The sequence below is a fragment of the Copadichromis virginalis genome, linkage group LG2 (assembly GCF_057382275.1).
Source record: "Copadichromis virginalis isolate Kocher_CV1m ecotype Utaka linkage group LG2, C_Virginalis_male_GT1.1, whole genome shotgun sequence".
Taxonomy (NCBI): Eukaryota; Metazoa; Chordata; class Actinopteri; order Cichliformes; family Cichlidae; genus Copadichromis; species Copadichromis virginalis.
In genome coordinates this window covers 38,936,308-38,959,556 of record NC_140619.1, presented here as the reverse complement: position 1 = coordinate 38,959,556, position 23,249 = coordinate 38,936,308, and the positions used below count along the sequence as shown (strand labels likewise).

At 39.8% G+C, this 23,249-nt stretch overlaps 1 protein-coding gene across 3 annotated transcripts in view; it reads left to right on the top strand.

The window, feature by feature from the left end:
- The first annotated feature begins 5,025 nt into the window (after positions 1–5,025).
- rab28 (RAB28, member RAS oncogene family) overlaps positions 5,026–23,249 on the top strand; it is a 34,583-nt gene continuing 16,359 nt past the window's right edge. For 2 of the 3 annotated variants that reach the window (XM_085434093.1, XM_085434086.1), the window contains exons 1-4: positions 5,026–5,497; positions 11,975–12,071; positions 15,547–15,635; positions 18,087–18,216. In XM_085434093.1, coding sequence (XP_085290219.1) covers positions 5,423–5,497; positions 11,975–12,071; positions 15,547–15,635; positions 18,087–18,216 — 391 coding nt within the window. In that variant the 5' untranslated portion in view covers positions 5,026–5,422. The remainder of the gene's footprint in view (positions 5,498–11,974; positions 12,072–15,546; positions 15,636–18,086; positions 18,217–23,249) is intronic. The other variant, XM_085434103.1, reaches the window with a different exon arrangement.

The window sequence follows — 23,249 nt, the reverse complement described above, 5'->3', positions numbered from 1 at the left end:
GCTTTAATCCTGACATACAAAAGATCCGAGACCTTCTTGGAGCACATTCACTCTGCAACTTTAAATTCTTTGCAGATCAAACACACAGCAGACTGAACTTGCAATGCAAAATAAACAGTGAAATTCAAAGTAGCTCTCTGGATGTTTTTTTTTCAAACTGCTGTTTCTTCGCCGTCCTCAAATTGTGCTTCTCTTCTTACAAAACCCTTTTTAAAAAAACAAAACAAAAAACCAAAACAATTAGACAATATTTTTCTCTGTAGCTTTCTGTCTCACCAAGGAATCTGTCAATCACACCCTTATAAGGACTTTGGGATATACCGAGCTGCCATTCACTGCCACTTGCTTCAAAGTGGCTCAGGTGCAGATTCCTCGTTATCCCCTATTCCCAGTGCCATCCTTCCCCTGCACTGAAAAGGCAATGTGACATTTTCAAGAAAACATACAAAAACAGTTGATAGAAGATGTAAGTTGTGACAAAGACCAATCACATGAAATGTTTTCTTTTTCTTCCATACAGTAAATGGAACTTGCTCGTTTATATTAAGTTACACTGTGCGCATCTAGCTCCAGCAGTCGTGGGGGAAAAAAACAAAAAACTATGCAGTGAGATATCTGGGACATAGCTGTAATTCCATAGTTTGTATATTATAGGTTTCAATGGTAAAGTTGTAGGCTATAAAATATTTTGTGTGTCTCCCCATGGTTGACAGATTCAGCTTTAATATCCAGACAATAGTTTAAGACATTCTTGTAATTTCTGTTTATTTTGTTGAGTAAGTAATGGTGCATATTTGTAAACTGAATAAAAAAAAGTTAGGAATGAAGCCTAAAGCGTTCATGTAAAACATGAATGAATCATATTTCTTTTAATGCCTAACAGAATTACTATTTTCTTGTTTTTTTTTTCAGTGTCAACAATTGGAGTAAAGATATAATTTATATTTAACTGGTAAAAAATTCAAATAGTGTAATGTTAAAAAAAAGACATATTTGTCTATCTATGAAGAGCAGACTGCTGAAATGTAGTTATTAATACAGATATTTAACACGTGGTGCACAAAAGTGTTTATCATCAAAAACAAAATAATACATATTGAAAAGAAAAGCGAGTAAGGTGGTTCTATAACTTTAAATAGTTCTTTCGAGCCTTTGTACCGTTACAGCTGTTATAATTAGTCATCACAATCTGCACTCCAAGAATCCCCTTTACCGTCTGAATGTGAGATGTGATCAGGCATTAAATGGCAACTTCATGAAAAGTCTGTTCTAAATCTTTTGTGGTAGAGATGATATAGATATTGGTTTATAGCCAACACTTTATTTACCCCATTAAAACTAATATTATTGTGCTCAATAGACCAATCTCTGCTATTTTGTTTGTTTGAAGTGTAGGTCTTTATCAGTACTCAGTCAATGGGGATTTCCAGACAATGCATAAAGTACACACAGATATGAATGAAGAGACGCTTCAGCTTAGTGGTGGAAGTACTGAGACTGACTGAAAGAAGCAATCCAGAACAAAGCTTTTCAGAAGAACTCATTATAAATACAAGGTCTTCATTCAAAACTTGACTTAAGCCTATAATAAGCTGTAAAAGTCAGCATACTCAAAGAATGGCTGCTTTCATGTTACTGTACTGCTAATGTATGATCATTTCAATGAGTGGTTGAGCTGGAGCTTTTTAGGCACCTAGGCCCTTTGACGGTGTGTCGTATTGCATTGTAACATATTTCAAAAGATAATTATATGTTTGTGCACAACTTTATTATTAATGATCGAGTTAAAGCAGTGGAACAAATAACCCAATATTTGGAAAGGCAATGTGACATACAAAGAAGCTGACAATGGAAGTACTGAAAGTACATGAAAACAGTACCTTAGCAGAGTATATGGAGCTCTAAATGTCTGGACTCTAATCTTTCATCCGTATAATACAGGCATCTCAGACACAAAACACAGGAGCTCCACACACCTGGTTTTCAAACCTTCTGTTTGTGAGAGGCAATAAATCAGAAGAATTTAACTATAAAGGACAGGGGAGAGCTGAAATGCGTTGTTTATTTTGAACTGTGGTTCAAGCAAAGCTATTCTCACAGAAAAAAAAGAAAAAAATTAGTTGGAAATTCATATTGTAGGTCCCATTTAAATACTGCAGTACCACTTTCTATTTTTAAAAGGAAATAATGTACTTTGTACTCTGCTACATTATTTCAAAAGCATGAATTTCTTCTTCTTATTTACCATTTGACTGAAGTAAAATGACAATAATATGTATATTCTAACATTTGGCAGCTATCTTGAAACACACAGACAACACCTTGAGGCAACTATTGTTGTGAATTGGCACTACATAAATAACATTGAATTGAATCACCAGTAAAATCTGATAAAAATGAATACAGCAACAAAATATAGTTTTAAAAATCATGTTTCCTTTGGAAAATATACTTCTACTACCATATTCACTCTTGCATAATTCTCTCCTTATAATAAACATATTTTACTTTAGGTGTCTTGGGAAGATAATACATTTGCACTTTTACTTAACCTCCTAAGACCCAAACTCTTCCATGACATGCATTTTTCATTTCTCTTTGATATTTGGGCTGATTGGGACCTGAAGAATGTAAAAACAAAGAATTACCAGATTTATTTTTTTACCTAATTTTTGTTTATAAGAAAAATGAGAGCCACATATGAGCATATACATTTAAAATTTCAATAGAACAGTTGCAATATAAGGTCCTCATAAGTGGATATCAGGCCCTTGCAGAGCAAAATTGAGTATTTTGGTCTACATAACCCAAAATGTGATGTCCACATATGTGGACGCAGGTCCTAGGAGGTTAAGTTGGGTTGCTTCTTTTAGTCACTGATATAATTTTTGCATTCCCAAATCCCCCTCACCTCCTGACTAGTCTTTGTCTCCCCTTGTGCCACTTTGTTTAATCTTTACATACTACTCATAGAAAGTATTTTTTTAAGGCTTTACAGCACTCATTTTTGGAGAAAAACACCAGGTTTCACACAATATCATATACTGTTTTACCTAAAATACATTTATAATTTACTATATTTTAATCATCCATCCATCCGTCTTCTTTTTACTGCTCATATGGGTTCAGATTGTGAGGGCAACAGTCTACGCTGAGAAGCCCAAACCTGGCCAGCTTTTCTAGCTTATCCATTATAAAAACCAAGTTGTTCCCAGACAAGCCAAGACATAATTCCTCCAGTGAGTCCTGGGTCTCCTCCTGGTAGGACGTGCCTGAAATGCCTTACCTAGGAAGGGACCGAGAGGCATCTTAATTAGTCAGATGCCTGAACCACCTCAACTGGCTTTTTGCAATATGGAGAAGCAATGGCTCTACTCAGTCCTTCTCAAATGAACGAGGTCCTCGCTGTCACAGGTACTACCCTTCAAAGGAAACTCATTTCTCAACTGATTTATATCAGGAAGCTCTTTCTTTTGATCACCACCCAGAGCTCATGACCACAGGTGAGGGTAGTAACGTAGACTGACCTGAAGCTCTTTCTTCCCCACAACAGATTAGTAAACTGTCCATAACACTGCACTGACTCAGTTCATCTGTCCATTCTCCTCTCACTCATGAACAAGATCCTGAGATACTTAAACTCCGCAACTGGGAGCCAGTGGGAGAAGAAACTTGTCTCAGAGCGGGCACTCTACAGATTTTCTGGCTAAGAAACATGGTCTCAGACTTGTAGGTGCTTACTGTCATTCCCACCACTTCATTCTTGGTCGTAAACCACTCTAGTACAAGCTGAAGTGGTTGATGAAGCCAACAGAATTATAAATATTAAAAAACATAAAAGTTTATGAACAGAATGGGTAAAGGGCAGCCCTCGTGGAGTTCAACACCCACCAGAAATGTGTCTAACTCACTCCTGGAATACAGACCAAACTCATGCTGCAGCTATACAGGTACTGAATGGCACATAACAACAGTCAAGATACTCCATACTCTGAAAACCGCATTGTTCCTGCTGCATCCAAAGTGTGACAAACAGACAATCAGACCTCTCTAATACCCTTCCCGGGAAGGCTCCTGATCTCCCTTTAGTTGAAAGCATACCCTCTCCTTGAACAGGCAAACCACACAACATTGGAGTGACATGGTGGCCTGGAATCAGACTACCAGGACCATTGCACCTAACTGTTGTTCAGTCCACAAGTTACTGAACCCCTATAGCCCCTCCTGTGGGTGGTGGTTCCACAGAAGAGCAGACCCATATAGCTTCTTTGAGCTAAGCCCAGTCAGATTCCATGGGCTAAGGCCTGGCCACCAAGTGCTCACCCTCGAGCTCCTACTTCAGGACTGGCTCCAGGGTGGGATCCCAGTAACTCTGTCCAGGGCAGAGTAAACTGGACCTTTGATTTGTTTTCCCCGCAATCATCATAGGGGTTTTTGTTACAACATAACATTATAACATTCTGGAACTGTTGGGAATTCATTATCCCATGTATAATCATTACAGCCATTAAACACTGACCTCACTTCTGTTTCATGTCTCTTTCTCTTAGACACAAACAAAAAACTATACTTATAGTAACTAGTCTGTGCACTCAAAGCAATTTTACAAAACCTTGCATGCGTGGCATTTGCACGTGTTCCCCACACTTTCTGAAATGGTATCATATGGAGACACACACAGTTCTTGTGACAATGGCAAAGTCTCGCTTGAACTCCATCACCACTGTCTCATCACAGAAAGAAAATAAAAACAACAACAACAAAAAGAAAAAACAAGTCACAGACAAGACAGTTTCAATGTGACCTAAAACAAACATTTTCTTTGATTTGAGTCACAGTGGTTGATCTAAAATCCGCATCAACAGATAAAAAATGTGAAGCACCGACACAACAGTATAAAATTAAAAATTATTTGGTTTTTTTTGTTTATACTGTATCACTTCAGTAAAAGTGCACTTCAGATGCACTTTGTTACATTTGTCATGTTTTACACCTGCACTTTAACCCCGTGTTACCACGGCAACGGCAACGCGTCACACACAGGACTCCACCACACACACACACACACGCCGGTGAATCGGTTTCCGGTTCGGGTCTTTCTCCTGCAGAGAAGGGCTTCATGGCGGTAAAGAGGATATTTAAAGACTGAAATGCCAAATCCCGAGGACTGTCCGGTACTCTCGCTTTAACTGGAAAAATCGGTGCAAGTGGAGTCAGCGGCGCGTGGAGTGGATCGTATTGAGAGCTGCTGCAGCCAGTCAAGTCTTCTTAGTGGAGTCAAAATGGCGTCTGCGTGCCCACTCAGCTCTCGTCTAATCCGTTTGTGATTATTAGCGTGACAGCTCCATACATCCACCCTTGATTCGTTTCTACCGTTTCGGTTTCAAGCACTAAGTGCTTTTAAAAATTACTTTGTAGCGCCATGTCGGACTCCGAGGAGGAGAGCCAGGACAAGCAGCTAAAAATCGTAGTTGTGGGAGACGGAGCGAGTGGGAAGGTGAGACCACCACACAGACACAAACACAAAAACGGACACCTACTCAACGTTAATTAAGAGGTAATGCTCGAGAAAATGTAACTTGTCCACACTGCACACCATTTTTGCCTACTCAGTCACTTTCTGCTGACACTGTGCTGTCCACGCAGTAACCATGGCGACCGACGCTACTGTAGCCACGGCTGCTAATTAGCTAACAACAACGACAGAGGTAAATCACAACAACATCAACGTAACCCGGGGCGATTATGATTAAAGCTGACGTTTACACGGTCAAATAAACGCCTCAGTCCACGTGTCACTTTAGGTTCTCAATAAATTTTAGCCCACTTCTAGCTGTTATTCAGCACCTGTAGGGCTAACAGGCTAGCCAAGGACACACAAAACGAAAGCTGACGCTAAAGACAGTCAACTTCAGATGATGTTCAAAGGGTATAATTTATCTTTCGGATTTTTATTTGTCATTTTTACATTTTCATATTTAACCAATTTCATACCATACGGCTAATCTGTAAAGTACAAGTAAATTACAGTGACTAATAAAAATCAAATTCCCCCCTCAGCCATTGAGTTGCTACGTTTAGGCTTGTGGATCAGGAAAATGGCAACTGGACTAGTACGGTGACTTTCTACTGAACTGCCCCAACCTCTGAGCAATTCATACACCACATTTATTCATGTCCAAGCGCTTTCTAACATTCACACACTCCAGTGGTTCCGTGGGGTGGGTAACTTGGGCTTTAGTGTCTCACCCATGAATACTTTGGCATGCAGACTAGAGGAGTCATGGATCAATCCACCGAATTTCTGCTTGGTGGACGACCCAGTCTTCCACCCACACAGCCACAGGATGTATTTTGTTTTATTCAATATATTGGTATATTAAGGCTGTAGTTTCAGCTGTATGGTTGGAAGCTTTTTTTGCCTTTTTTGACTATTTTTGAGCAGCACTTTAAATTCAATTAAAGCGTGTGAATAAATTGTCAGCCCTTGTGCTCCACAAACCACACAGCTACAGGAGAATGATAGTTTGTTTAGTATTTAATCCCACCCGTGACTTTGTGTTTACAGGGGGTAACTAATCCTCGACGTCACTTCACTCCTACATTGTAAACCAGTAACACAGCTAGAACAGATATGTAACCATAACAGATATGTTAAAGCTCCCTAATTTCATTTCAACTAACACAATGTCATGGAGCATGCTGGAATATCCCGTGCAGTCGCTCCTAAGATGCTACACTATGCACAGCATTGGCAGTGTGTTTAGGATTATTGTCATGCTTGAAAATAAAGCCGCTGCCACTGAGATGCTTTCCAGATGGTATTGCATAGTGGCATAGTGGATAAAATCTGATACTTGTACTTTTCTGCAATCGTAATTTTATCAATTTTGACAAGATCCCCAACACTTGTTGGCAGCAGTGCAGCCCCAAACCATAAAAGAGCTTCCACTGTGTTTTTCAGATGACTGCAGTCAGTGTTGTGCCTCTCTGCTGACCTCAGTACGTGCCTACAAACATTTAAAATTTGGAGTCATCACTTCATAATACTTAATGCATGATTTTCAATGCGGTTCTTGTATATTTAGGATAGCAGCATTTCTCCCTGTTTCCCTTCCTTAAGAATGGCTTTTTACAGATTCAACTAGAGAAATGGAAACATTGTGAAAAATAGTTTTTACTAGCAGCATTGTGAGATGCTGCTAGTAAAAAATGCCCAAGGGTATATAATATAACACTGGTTCTTCCCTGAGTTAGATCCCTTTTTATTTTTAAATTATAAAGTCAGTGGCTTAACAATGAAAAATCTAAGGTAGGAGGATTGGACTGAAAATAGATGGAAAAAGCAGCTAGTGTCCAAAGAAAAACTTGGAAATCCTTTCAGCAAGCCAGGAGAACTACTGCTCAAAACCCCTTTAATAAATACAATAAAGTCATGCTGTTTGGAAGAAAAATATAAAGAAATAAAGGATGGCTCGAGACTTCTGCACAGTACTCTCGTTTGCAGGGAGAGGATAATAGAATGAAGATGTTACAAGTGAGCAACAAGCTTTGCACTGTACTCCTTTTGTTGTCAGAGTTTTCCTATACTTACGGTAAATCTTTGCATAACATTAATGAAAGTGCAGCGTTGTTAGCGGCTGTTGAACAACCTATTTCAGTACAAATAATCTACTGAAAATCAGTGATGTGACGATTTAATGACTGTCATTATGCCTGTCTAAAAGCTTGGCACATGAGTGAGCCCTACAACACTGGGGAACTGTGCGTTTACATTTTATATTTACTATGAGGAAATAAGGATAAAACCTAATTACCACAGAACGGACATAGGGGTACAATAAACAGCAGCATGAACTAAATCCTGTAAAAGTTTGAGAAATCTAAACCGGGTTTTTCTGGATGTAAGAAGATAATCTTTATCTTAATGCAAATACACAAATTTCCTCCAAAAGTTATTCACTGGTGTTCCAACTTAAAAAAAAAGGAGTTTATCAATGTTTCTTTTTGCCCAATAAGAAAATCCAGGGGTCTGTTTTTACAGAGTTCATGGACTGTAGTTTTGATTCTATCTCAAAGATAGCTGATGGACTTAAACCAGAAGCAATCTGTTGTTCTAAACCTATTAAGTCTACCCAGCCCTTAATCCATGTTGCATGTGCTGCTGAACATAGTTTTAGGACATGTGCCTGTGGTTTGGTCCTGTAATGTAGCGCTGAGATTGAATTTATGCCATGAAAAAATATTTGTTTATGCATTTATCCACAGTCTAATTGCCACCCACAGCTTGTATTTCAGTTCAGGAGGATTATGTCTATGTCAGACCCTGATGAAGGCTTCTAGATGATAATGTGTTGGTCTGTTATGTTGTTTCTTTTTTGTGCGTGTGTGCTTGAAAAAAAAAGTTAAAATATCACGTTGGTTATTTTTTATCGTTATACTTGAGCCACATAATACAGTACCTGGATTTAAAGGATTTTGTTTTAAATTCTGTTTTCATCCAGAGCTGTTTATCAGTATGATGTGTAGACTCTGGGACTTCACGTGTCCTGTTAAAGTATTTTTATTTGTAAAAATCTTTCCTGCCAGAATTTTATCAGTCTGCTTATTCTATAACTTTTCATAGTCATACTAAAATAAAATTTACTTCAACAGAAACTGGAGGACAATCCTTAACTTATTGCATAAAAATGATTGGAAACTATAGTTTATTACATTAAAATGTTTTAAAACTTGCGAGAGATAACATAAACATTACAGGTATGATAAACACAAATATAGGCGTTAAATGAAAAAGCTTGTTCCAAATTAAAATATTTCAACAAAACATATCATTTATGCTTAAAAAATCTTTTTCTGACCACCTTGTTTCAGTGAAATGCATATTTTCATTTTTCTGAATAATAATCAAAGCATGATGATGAATTCTCCAAGTCCCTTTATATTAAACTGCTGTTGTTCTCGCGTCTAAAACTCGGCACTGTGTAGGAACATAGAGGGTATAACAGTTGATAAAGACTGCAATTTGCTTTGCCTGGCTTTTGCAGCTGCTGGTTGTTTTCCATCAGTATGCCTTTTCTCTTCTGGCCAAGGACTCTCATTTGGCTCCAGAGAGAGGCCCTATTTAAGAAAATTATGCCTGGAAGCCCTTTTGAGAAATGTTGCTGTTTTCTCAGTTGATAGAATAAAATAACAGTGGGAAGAAAAACACATATGAAGACTTGTAATATAGTTGTTGCATTGCTAAACCTACACAAGCTAGTTAGTTCCTGTCCCCTTTCAAAGGCACTGGACTGAATCATATTCATTAAAGTCACTTAAAAAGACTTGGAATAAAAAGGCCTAACTTACATCAACAACAGTGGATTTTTTCCTAGTTACACCAAACAATCATTTGCAGCAGTGCATGGAGGTTGTCATGACAATTCGGCTATGTTTCGTCGTCTTCTTCTTCACCGCATCTCGAATCCCAGAGTGAACATGAATGTAATGCAGGGATGTCAAGTGCCTGTCGGCTACACATCCCCTTTCAAAACTGATTTCTTGGTCCTCTGGGAGAAAGAAAATGAATGTAGCAGTAATGGTGAGACCCAATGAGAAAAATGAATGTTCTCATTCTGGAAAGTCGACATTTTTTTTCTTTTGGGGTGTGTGTGCAGAGAACACACAACTCAACTCAGTTCCCAGTAGATACGCTACATTAATAACCCTCCTCACGCTGCTGCCAGGTGTCAGCTCGTCACTGTCTGAATGACTTACCTGCTTGTCTGTTTTGGGCAGAAAACAGGAGCCCTGCCCCCCGTTTTTGAGTAGGCACCGCTGACTGACATCTTGAATGCCGTTTCCCCCCTTATTAATGTCAATTTGCTCAGCAAATTGCAATCAGATCCGTTTTTCTTGGACAGCATTTTCAGCGATATTTTTGCTTGTGGTTGGTTGTCCATTCAGAAGTACAGCGAGATGTGGGGAGGCTTGTCCACCTGAGCGAGATGTTTTTAAAATATGGAGTCTCACATTTAGCCAGGCTCTTAAGGTGCTGGGTCTGACTTACACACAGGTCCATTTTTCAACCTGAGTTATAAGCCACTCGGTTTTTCCTAAATATTTGCTGTTCTCTGACCCATAGGCTAAAAAGGAGCTTTAGGCACAGGCCCTGTACATTAATGGATATTATACAACACCAACATTTATATTGGTTTTAACTGTTTAGGGAAAATAAGGAGGCAGTTTGATACCATGCTCCCTCTTTTGAATTGCATCACATTGCTTGCCATATTTTTTTCCCCCTCCCTCCCTGTTTCTTGTTTCAGTAGAACTTCCCCCCATTTCCCGGCATTGGTATCACTGTTGACCCTGTACTGTTCTCTGTTTGAGTGTCAGGATTACGCCAGCTTTTACATTCGCTGGTTAGCTCCAATTGTACGGTGGAAAAAAAAGGACTACGCAGAGGGAAGTGAGCCAAGCTACTGAAATGCCAAGACAAATGGCCAACGAGGCCAACACGAGCATGTGGAATAAATTTTTGCTGTCCGAGCTTGTTATGCCTGTGTTGTCAGTGATTGTTTGGGCTACTTAAATGACCGATTTTCTCCTTGTTGCGTCAGTCAACTCTAGTAATTTTTCAGTCACTCTTGAGTCTGTGACACACTTCACAGGCTGAGATTAAAAAAGTCTGCAGGTCTTGAACCTTTAGAGAATTAGGGGGATAAAACCTTATTCTGCACCCGAAGGAAGTGTGAATCAAAAGCGCCTTTGGCAAAGGTTAGAATTACTCAATCAACAGGGTTAATTAAAAGATTAGGTTTACTTATAGTGGCATTCACAAGAAAACAAAAACTATTTACTTTAAGAAATTCTTTGTAAACCTTGATAAGGGGTGTCTGAAATGGCACCTACCCTGGAGAAATAGGGGCAAAAGCCTGTGTTATTTGAAGCATTATCTGACTGTACCTAAAGCTGCTGAGCATGAATGGAGGTAGATAAGGGCACGGGCTCAAGTGAAAGCTTAATGGATTGAAAGAGAATTTAGTTTTAAGTCCTCTAACCCTCAGTGATTGTCAAGCACCACATTAAAATGCATTTTCTGCCACATGAACACTCAGGGAATCCCACTGCTTCACTTCTCCGTTGTGTTTATGCAAGCACACTGCTCTAAAGATAGCTAATAGATGTTCAGCACCTCATTTTTCCCCCTATCCTCATCCATCAAAATGAATTAAACTTGGCATGTCAGGCCTGCTCTATGAATTCCCATGAATTCCCCCCCCAAAAACACAACAGTGACAGTGATGGAGGTTTTATAATTTGTGGCAATTATTAGGTCTGCAGTCCGGAGACATGACACATACTCTGACACCTGTTTTGGTAATTCGCATTGATTTTCACTGTCACATCCAGCAGAGGAGGCAGGCATTTACATCAGACCCGTCTAGTCAATCACAGAGTATTTGTGGGAGCTTAAAATGGATGTGAATGATCACAAGTTTCAAGGTTTCGCTTCCAAAGAAATGCTCATTGTGGCTCCATGCTATTGTGGTTAAAAAAAAAAAAATCACACAGAAGTGTTGTTATATGATAAATTATACCCTTGTATTTTTAGACATTTTAGAAAATAAAATATTGTGAAAAGCTTATTTTGGCTTTCGGTTGGTGTGAATGAAATCAAAGTTTTTCTTCTGCTGCTCTCCAATGACATGTTGCTTTTTTCAAGAAGTTCTTTAATGTAATATACCGTATATTTTCTCTGGAAGGAATTTTGCAGCGTCTTGCATTTTTCTTGGTCTATGTTGCGATTTGAATGTGTATGTGTAAATATATGAGACACATAATATGCACCCAATGACGGTTTGTCCCTGAATCCTTAAAGCATTTTCTTTTTAACTGTTTTGGAAGACGTATATTAAAGTCTCGCTGATAGCTGGAAAGTTGTTTGGCACTCATTCTCCACCTCTCTCCTTTTGTCTTTTTGTTTCAGACATCACTCGCCACCAGATTTGCACAAGAGGCCTTTGGGAAGCAGTACAAACAAACCATTGGTCTGGATTTCTTTCTGAAGAGAATTAGCCTTCCAGGTGAGACACCTTTGTAATCGTTCGGAGACGTGTGTGTTGCACGAGTGTGATGATGATGATAATGATAATGATGATGACTGATGATAATGCACAGCGAATGCTTAAAACACAACAGACTGTGTTAACTGTGAGAGGCTGTTTGAATTCTGTATATCTGCTAGAGGTGGGAATCACCATACATCCCACGATATGATATTATTGCAATTTTTTTTAAATATTTTGCGATATTCAGATTCTACATACATAAAGTTAAACTTTATCAATATTCATTTTATCTAATATCAAAGTCTCGCACTCAGTCTTTCTCTCATTTCAGTTTTATTGTTGACAAACTGAACGGTTTGTATTACAGTCTAGTCCAACTGAACTGAATGCAACCATCTGGTACAATTATAGCTATTCTGAACTATGCAATTTATGAAAACTATGCAGCCCATTCAGCAACTGAAGAATTTGAAAGTAAATTAAAACAAAACATAATTTTACATAAAATAAAAAAGTTTTAAACTTAATTAAAATAAAACATGTCTTAAATTAAAATAAGTAAACACTCATGTTTATTGCTGCCAAAAAAGAGTTAAACACATTTGGACAGTGAAGGAATGTCAGGATTCTTGCTCAGAAAAAGGATCAACATGCTCTGAAGTCAGAGCACAAAAACCTTTTTTGTAACAAAATATCGATTTCTGCCGTCCCTGTATCGATACATCATTAGCAAACAAAATATCACGATACTACACAGTATCGATTTGTTCCCCCACCCCTAATATCTGCCTTAAGATTTTAGATCTTGTGTTTACTTAAAATTATGAGGGGTGAGTAGAGTATTAATAGAAAAGTTAATGAAGGTTCGACAAATAGGCTTGTTGTTCGCCGTCGCTTTTATTTCTGTTTTCCTGTTCTGCCATTTCCAGACAACTTCAGGTAAACTCAGAAGCTGAATGTGTCTTTTCTGGGAGCTCCTCATTGTAGAGTGTCTGTCATTTCTCAGGCTTATTCACTTTGAAAGGTCTTCTCTCCAGAGCAAACAGCACACACTCCCTCTCTTCTTTTTGAGTTGGGTTGGGGGGTTTCACAAGGCCAATGGACAGGTTATGTCCAAACGGGCAAGCCTTGCTCATAATTCTGTGGGCACGGTACAGAGTAAATACATTAACATTTTATATCCATAACGCTGATCCCCCAAGATCAACTGATCTTTGTCCTGCACTACATAAAACATTGATGTTCCTATTTGTTTAGGTTGAGCGCGCAGAAATAAAGCCACACTTTGTTTCCCCTTTAGATCTGTAAAATAAATGTTTATTGACGAATGCTATATTTAGACGAAAGCACTCCGTTTTTACTTCCTACCATGTGAAATGGGGATTTTCAGCATTTTAAATGGCATTTCTTGAGCCCTGCCAAAGCCTAAGCTCCAGAAATTTGCAAAGTGGCTCCATTCTTTCATTACTAATAAAACAACATTAAGCGAGGGCAAATTAAGTGCTAAAAGTAAAAGTTATGCTGATTTGTGACTTGGCTGAAGGATTCTATTTTGACTTTGTGTCAGTTTCAGCTTATGAGACTTAGGAGAACTAAACCCCCAAAAATGCTGTGGTGGAGTCGGGATGAAAAGAACCAACCATAAGCATAGGCTGGGCTCGGCTCCTTAATATGAGCTCGAACAAACGCTATTGATCGTGTGACTTCTCTTTCCAGTAAGTTTTGTTCCTGAAATAATCACAGATCTTTTTAGCGTTAAATTCGAAGCTTTGTTTGAATATAGTGTACATATGTCTGTATCACTGGGGCAGCAACAACACTGGGTTCAACAGCGGACTTGTTAAATGGCCCATTTTCTGGGGAATTGGGTGTTGATGAGCTGATGAAGAGGAGGGTGGCTGTACAAGCTGGGTGGTCCCAAACTTTGTTAGGACCCCCACCTTGCCTTGTATTGGAGAGGTTGTGTGGTTCTCTGGGTCTCTATGGGGCTGTAAGGGTCTTTTGCAGCAGGGGGGAGAGTAGCCTATAGCCAGCGTTGGCCCCTCTCACCATGAAGGCCCAGCTTGTCAAACTTAATGTACATTTTCCAATGTGGGGAGAGGTGAGGCGAGGCCGACTGGCACACAACAGCCTCCTCTGTGTGTGCTTTTTATAACAATACCTCTTCCAGATGTCCCTGCCAAACCAGTGAGGTACAGGCGGTGAAGGGGATTGAGTAGAGGTGAAATTTACTTGATAAATCCTGTCAGAGTTCAGCCTTCAGAAGCTTTTATCCTGCGCCACCTTCAAGACACTGGTTTTTCTTACCTTGTTATCAGTTTTTAAGGCTTGTCTGCAGTTTTCACTTTTTCCAAAGTGCGAGGTGAAAAATGTCAGCCCTGCAAAGTCAGCATGAATCTTTGAAACACAAATAAAGCTAGCGTCTGAGCACAGTGGATGGGTGGGGATGGGTCTTTAAGACACCAGGGAGCCATTATTCATCACACTTCTCAATGTAGCTTTACATTGACACTGTATAGTCTAGATCAAGTGACTGTAACCCTCAGCGTTTCCTTCCCGCACCTTAAAAAGGGGACCTGTGAAGGGTTTGAGTCGTCCAGCCGTGTCCAGCCGTGTCCACTGTGTATGCTCAGCTCCCCATTGCTCCTGGGCCTTCATCACACCAACATAAACTCCTCACTGTCTGGTCCTCCCTCCTCCTCTTTTTTTGAATTTTTTTTTCAACCACCCCTTTCATTTTCCAGAGGAAGAAAATATTTATTTGGATTTGGTTTTTGTGCCCGTCTTTCTCTCTCCCCCTCTCATCCACTCCTCCTTTCTCTTTCCACAGGCATAAGGACAACAGTCTTCTTTTCCTCTTATTTTCTGTTTAATTATTGCTATTTTTCTTAACAGCACATAATTCTCTTCACTTTCCTTACTTGGCAGGTTATGGCACAATGCAAACAGCTCTTCCTAGACTAATAAGAAGTCTTTTTTTTTACTGCCAGTGTATTAAGAATGTTTAAATTAGAGGGTAAGCGTACCTATTTCATCTCCCCTCAATCTCTGGGCTGGATATTCTTGGATGTGAGGTGTAGGTGATCTGCCAGTTCAAGAGCGCTAAGCATGAAAGATTAATTCCTGATTTATTGTTTCCATTATGTAAATCAACAATGTTGACTTTTATTATGGAAATCGCTCACCCAAAAATACAGGCTCCAATTACAGCTTACTTATCATTTCCACAGGATCTTGAGCTTTGTTAAAACAAACAAGTTAAAAGGAAATACAACATCTGGAGTAGAAACCCGCAAATTGGCCTTATCATTTTTTTTATTTGTGTTTTTTAACTGGTTAGCAGATAAATGCATTTTAGGAAATGAAAGTGCGAATGTAAACTCTAAAAGCCTCTTTGCCTCCCTTACAGAGTAGACCTTTGTATTTTTTGTCATTTAAATGTCAGTTTTTTCTAATATTGGAGTTTTTATGTTTTTTCTCTTTACCACAGGCAATTTGAACGTCACCCTGCAGGTGTGGGACATAGGAGGCCAAACATTAGGAGGGAAAATGCTGGATAAATACGTATATGGAGCTCATGTAAGGGCGCACAGAGAACCAGCTTTTTATTCTATATAACAAACATGTAGACATCTCTATTTATGCTGCCACTTCCTCTCTGGGAACTTAAGCCCTCTAACATGAAGAGAAAAAAACTCAGGAAGGAAAGAAATTTGTAAATCTGCAAACCAAATGTTAATACATGATTTGTCACATTGGAGAATAAAGTCATGGGAAGCACAGGAAGAATTAGTTTCCAGTTTGGTAATATCCGTGTATTGGTGACTCTGTGCATGCTTATTATTACAGTCTCAGCAGTCATTCAAAGCCTGCCACTCCCTCCCTGTGGAGGGAAATCATAATAAACTGTCATTTGGATTCATAGTGAAGTGCAGCAGGTCAGTGGAGCTTTAAAAAAATCCCTATATCTCTAGTTTTCACAGAGCTGCCAGACTTGGGTGGTTAAACTGAAAAATGTTGATAATACTGTAGGTCAACACTGTGAGCAATAAGTATAGTTGTAACCACAAAGGATTTGCAATTATATGACAAATGCAAGTAATCTGACTTATTTTGTAGGCTAAGTAACTTCCAGTGTTTTGATAATATTTGCCTCATATGCACAAAAGCTGACATGACTAAATGATCTGTTGACTCTCACCTTTTATTTAATGCTTGTTCACTGGAAAATTTTACATGCTGTTGATTAACATGACAGCCGAGCTTTGTACAAACACAACAGTTTGTGTCGGTGCTTACCAGTTTATACGCCGCAACTTAAGTGCCCGCAGGTAGCTGTGTTGTTTTACAGCAGATGACACACTCGTTCACCTTTAGATCATATCTTGTTTGAAAAGCCTAATCCTAAAACCAGTACTGAAGCTCTAAAAACATGCAGCAGTACGAGAATACATTTTTGTAATGTTTATCCTTAGAACCTGGATAAACGGTTGAGCATTCTTGTTCATTTCAGAAATCTATTTGGCTTAATTAAAGTCAATTTTTTCTCTTGATGTTTGCTCTAATATTATCTCTGTGTTCTTCCTTCGTGAGAAAAATCTGGTGCATCACACCGCCCCATTACGGCACTCTGCTTTGGGAGTTTGTCATTAGGGAAGTGTAGAAGTTTCACACCTTTTGTTCGGCACTGTGCATCCTGTAATCAATCATGGCTGTTCAGAGAGGCTCGCTGTAATTGTCAAGAGGGGTAAGCTGTCGTCGCCGACCATGCGTGTTGTGACAGTGCGTGTCCGTTGGACAAAAAGCAACAGACACCCCTCCAGTCATGTTGCATCATGCAGTAAACGTAGAGACATTTACTCTGGCTCATGTTCATTTCTAGACCCTTTTGAAAAGGCGAAGCCTTGTGTAGTTAGAGATAGTTGACTCATGCGATTATTATTTGTCTTGCACTGTGCAAGCACCTCTTGTATCTGTTTGCTTTTTGATTAATTTATGTGTTCATGTAAACAGCTCCTTCTGGCCTGAGTGTTTAACCAAACACGGCTCTTGTATCGTTGCATGACTGTTTCTGTCGTGCAGCGAGCGTTTAGGATTATGGAGGGAGGAGAAAAAATGTCTCGAAGCAGACAACCTTCATTCATTAGCTCAGACAGCAGATAACCAAACCTGACCTCCATTCTGCAGTGAATCTGCAGTATGCTTACACAACTGGGAGTAATTTATGTGCAAATCACTATTTTCATAATAAAAAAAGATCCTCAGCTTCGTTTTAGTTTCATGATAGTACTAAAGTTATGTTTGAGTGAATGAGTGTGACCCCTACTCTAAGAAGTGGAGCAGTGCCACCTACTGTTGCCTTCCTGGCTCAATTATATTCATGAATGTGACTATGTGGGTCAAAAATGAGTAACTGCCTCCCACTTGATTCCCTCAGAAGCAGCTGATTATTATTTTTTTCTTGGTCCAGCTACTTATCATATATTAACATTAAAATGCCACGCAGAATTAAGATTATTTTCAAAATCACAGCCCCTTTAAGTACATATTGATCAGTCAACATTTTTTGTTAAATGTCCCCGACCCTTAAAAGTTTACCTAAAATACACTTTTTACAAAGTTCTCCTCAAAAAATAGATAAAGCGTTGCAGCATCTTTGTATTGAAACTATGATATATCCTACAATATTATTGCTCAGTGTTGACTATAAAAAATGTGGTGAAAAAAATTTATTTGGCTTTTTAAAAAAAATATAATTAGTATTTGCATCTTTAAACGGCACGATTTCAGCCAGCCCCTGTATACTTCAAGAGCTTCTGAAAATATGTACAGTATTGGAGAGTAGGTAGGTAAAATTTTACAGATTTGACACAATCCCACACAGGTCGCCCCACTAGGAGCAATCAATTACTTTTACAGAATGATCCTTGTTGGTAGAAAATAATCAGTATACATCTGTTATAAATGTGAACTTCTGAAATCGGTGTTTGTTAGCATTAACACTGTTTGCCTCCTCTTTGTCCAATACAGGGGGTTCTACTGGTATACGATATCACCAACTACCAGAGCTTTGAGAATCTAGAGGATTGGTTTAGCATGGTCAAGAAGGCCAACGAGGAATCTGATATTCAGCCAGTTATCTCCTTGGTAGGCAACAAAAGTAAGTATTGCACGAACAAAAAATAAAATGCACACAAAAAAGACCATAGACACAGACTATAAGAATGATTACACTGCTTTGAAAGAACTTTATTTGCAGGATTTTTATTTCAGAAGCTGCATATGAAATTAGGTTATTACAGGTTTTTGTTTGAGTATTTTACCCTGATGCATTTTTCATCTGAGTGCCTGTGTTTGTGTGGAGGAGTGCATATGTGATGGTAGCAGACGTGTTTGTTAGAGCACCAGATAACTGATTGGTGTGATAAGAGAGCGAAGTTTGAGAGCGATGGGAATGCTGATGTTTGTGAACTCCTGGGCGTGACTGATGATGATTTAATATGGGCCAGCAGACCGAGGCTACCGCTTATCTGCCCCCCTCACCCATCCCACAGTCTGATTCTGCTCTCCTGTCCCAAATCGGTTAAGGTGAGGGACTGGACATTAACCAGACGGCTCTTTTCCTATTAGCCTGCAGCCGTCCCAGCATCTCCAAAATAAAGACCAATAATGATGACTCTTTTAAACATCCCCGTGACAGATGTGGAGTCATGGCTGCCGTTGTGTTATTTTAAAGCGAGGCGTCACTGTGTGTGTGTGTTATGGTGACTGTCCACCTTCCCAGGCAATGATGAACGGTCAACAGAGCGGTGCCTACACACAGGAAACTCGCTAATGTTACTCAACGCAGATCATAGGTCACGGTTTAATTCGCCTGTCTAGAGCAGATTCTCTTGTCTTCACATCCGTTGCGTTTTCTAATGCCCCGGCTTTAACAGTGGGCGCCTCTGTATTTAGGCTGGAGTTTGGGATGTGCTGGTGAGTGTGTGTACTGTAATACTTAAGTAGTGTACATCCCGCTGTCAAGCTCCTCATCCACGCCCCCCCACACCCACCACCCCCACAGTTACTTTACCTCTAATGGCTCTAATGCTGAGAATGGTCCATGTGTGTTTTTTCTGTTCCTACACACTGAAAAAAAGAAAAACACAATCCCACACAGATTGCCCCACTAGGAGCAATCAATTACTTTGCGAGAGTAAGAATCCCCGAACCCTCCCATGGTGTCCGTTTTCTTTATTTTATATTTTCCAGGGTGCTCGGCAAAGTTAGTCTAGATATTCTTTTAATCTATTTTGCAAAACATCTACTGTTTTGTAGTACTGTGGCTCTTCCCTCCTCCAATTGTAATACTTTAACAGTGTTGTGAGCATATGAAAACACAGCATTCTTTGGTGAGCAGAGTTTAGATGGCTTTTGAATAGTTCCCATGATGTTGGGCTGAATGAGGCAGCATGTTTGTGACAACCAAAATAGAAGTACAGACATAACAAGGAGCTTATAAAAACACTACAGATTTATGTCTCTGTGATGTCTTAGGGGGAGATTGTGGTGTTTCACCACTCAGATATTTTTAGTGGTTCCACTTAGATTAACTTAAGGTGAACAGTGGCTGTGGTAATACTTACTTTAGTGGCCGTTTACTGCTGGAAGAATATTCAGATAAAAAAATATCTATAACAGTATTATAACAAGTTGATTTGAATACTAATAAAAGTCAACATGCATGCTTCAGTCAGATAATACTGTATTTGGCTTAGTGACAGCTACTATACACTGAGCTTTAAAATCCAGTACTACTACTGTTCCTGCCTTCTACTCTAATTTGAACACTGTCTTCTTTTCCCCGTGTACGGTAATTGAGCCGTCGAAGCAGACAGGTTCATTAGTGATGCCGTCCCCTCCTCTCCTTACCCTGGCCTGGCTGCCCTCCTGTGCCATGTCGCTGCTGGGAAACAGCCTTTCCTTTCTTCGGCTTTGAATGACCAGCTAGGGTTAAGTGTACTTGTTAAGCATCAGTATGCTGCACCCCATAACCCTCAACCTGCTGCCCAGAGTCTTATGTCAAATAATGGCACCACTTGTAACAATTCAGAGAGGGAGCCCATGAAATGTTTTATTGAGGGCTCACATATGTGCACAGAATTATTTATGCAGTTGCATGCACACACATGCACTTAGGTGAAAGAACACACTAGTCGAATTTCTGGGAAAACATTGGTAATGGAAGAATCCTAAGCTTCTGGTCTGTCTAAACACACTATAATGTTTATTACAGTGCATCCTCACGTAATACCGTATGGTACACAGGAACCTCTCAAGAGATATGTTGGCTTGTTATGCGGTCATCCCTTCCAACACTTGAATGCTTCATTTTTAGTGAAGTAACAAGTGCTGTGTGTTTTGAAAGTGCTCCAGATGATAAATTCTCCCTCTTTCTGCTTCAGCTGCGATGAGCCTGTTTGTGACTGTTTGCTTTTTAAACGAGAGATTGTCTGAAATCTGTGATTTAACAAAGCAAAAGCACAAAACCGTGGCAGTATTGATCCATATTTTTGCATCTTTTTTTTTTTTTTTTTTTTTGCCAGTCCCGTTTGGCTCTTTTGCCATCAGAATTGTTGTCTAAAGGCAAAGAAAGATGCCCAACGGATTTACTTTACCACATATTTTTGCATCTTAATAAGAGCTGTTAAAATTGGCATACAGTGCTGTTGTGTTGAAATAACTGATGTTACTGTTCAAAATTAGTACCCATATTTCTTTGTAGGCATTAACTCTGTATCGTTTATCAAACCAATTTGTTTTTATTAAGTAGGGATCACAGGACCATGGCTCCCTCCCACCCATCACCGTTCCCATTGCCAGTGCTCTTTCCCTCAGGAACTCCACAGCATCCATCATTGACTTGTACAGCCCTTATTTGGGTGACTTAAATGGGTTCAGTTCTCTTAACCCTGCCTCATCACTCATGGGCTTTTGCTCTGTGGTTCTAACACTGTTCATTGCTGATCCACTCAGGCCTGCCCTGGGAAACATCTCTTCTGCAAGAAGATAAGGTGCCCGCATGAATGGAATCTAACCCTTCCTGCTTTCTTCTTGTGTTCTGTTTCTTTCTTTTCTAAGCCCTTATCTTGTTCCATCTCTCAAACATACTTGTGCCTTCATTTTCAGCCCTGTGCAAACACTGACTCTTTCAATTAAACACACTTATACCTACAAGTCCTCTTATCTCTCACATGTGTAGACCAACACCTCCGCTGTAGCTGCCTTTGGTTACTGTAATGTCTTTTCATTGGCTCTGCGTTTCTGTTGTGTTTAACAACACACATGTGTTTGCTTTCTGCACGCTACGACAGATCTCACTGCATACCGTTACCCGTTGCACTTCCCTCTCCCCGGTTTTCCATCCAACCATATGAAAGTTAAAGTGAAACATGGATCTTTCCTTACTCTGGATTCTCTTGAAGCATGTCCGTACCCAACAACATTGTTGGTCTTAAGCTCTTAGCCCTCTTGGGTAGGCCTCGGGTGGAGTTGTAGCCTCCCCCTCCACAGCTCTCTCTCTCACCTCTGTCACCTCCTTGCCCCTGTAAAGCTGCCACAGTTCCTGTCTGTTCAGTGTAGGGCTGCACGTTTCTTAATAGAGAGATGCTCAGAAGTCCAGGAGTGCAGAGGAGCTCAATGCGCTTCTGTTTTTGGTTTAGCTCAAAAATGTTTTTCCTGGCTCAACCCACTCATACTTAGGTCCTCTTACAACAAACTAAAAGGTCCTAATTGCCCCCAAGGGAAAGATTTAGCCACAATAGACATGTGGTCGGACAAAAGCCCAGTACTCTTACCCCGGCACCCTCACCCCTCCCCAGACAGGAGGGATGAACACGTCAGCAGTGTCTGTTTTGCACTGTGGGTAGCATGACCACAGGTTCGACGCTGTAAAACATTATATATACAGAATATAGACCCAGTTAGGCACGGTGTATGGTTGGATAGACATCTGGAATGTTTACAGTTTACAGCAAATCCAGTGTTTCCTGTTTCTCTTCACATTTTATTTAAGGTAAAGAGTCAAATTAGATGTGTGTATCAAATTGTCTCTATGACCACACTCACTGTAGCCTGCTGTCTGGCTGTGAGTCTGGAAAAGATGTGAAACCGAATCTGGTCACAAGATTTAGATATAGAGAGAGATGAATGAAGAATTACAGCTGAATTACACTGTGGTTCATAATCCAGTGTAAAGTTGCAATTGCAGACACAGTGATTAAAAGGTACTTAAGTTCTTTTTTTCGCAGTCTTACCGACACAGAACTAAATTAAGTAAATGGTAAAATTTAATTGTAACAGCTTTTGACCCAGCTTTGGTCCCTGCACTCGTCTTTTGACTCTCATGCCTGTTGAAACATGGAAAGTCCTCATTCATTTTAGCCATCCATAAAGCAAATATTGTTGCACATGCAGTAGATGATCAGTCTTCGAATACCTTCTTGTGTGGTAAGTCACGGGCCATTTGACTTGCACAGAACAGCTTAGCCACCTGACCGGAGTGCAGCCTGGAACCCTCATCACACTCAGGCTATACTTTATTTCTTCACTGCTCCACAACATTGATATGGAGGAATTCCTGGAAGAGGCCTTGCTGACACAGGATTAGGTAAATAACTGACTGATGTAGAGCCAGGGGCATATTTTATAAATGTATGTGAAATATCAACACAGTTTTTCCCTCCGTTTTTGCTAAATTTACTTTTTAGTTGTGTGAAATATTACATCACAGTCTTTGCACTCTGCTTCTGCTTCATGTTTCAAGTTTGTTCAGGCAGTTGTGAGCAGAACTCTTCATAACCATGTTATGATTCATTGCTGTGGCATGATGTTGAATATGAAGGCCAATCTAATGCGTCACTGCTCACAGGAAGATTTTATAAATATGAATAGTGTTATAGTGAGCAACATATACAGTTAAGAAGGCTGCCCTGTGCTCTGTTTAATTGTTATAGCTCATAGTTACGCTGTCGGCTCACAGAGGCATGTATTACTGCCCTCTCGTAAAAGTCCACTTAGTTTAACAGCGACAGGAGAGCTTGGAGGACATGGCCAGTGAAACCCTGGGCAGCGACTTGTGCGGTCGGCTCAGAACTGGGCCTTTTGTCCGCTTTTCATGAGTCCTGGGAGCCCGTTAACCTAGCCGGCAAG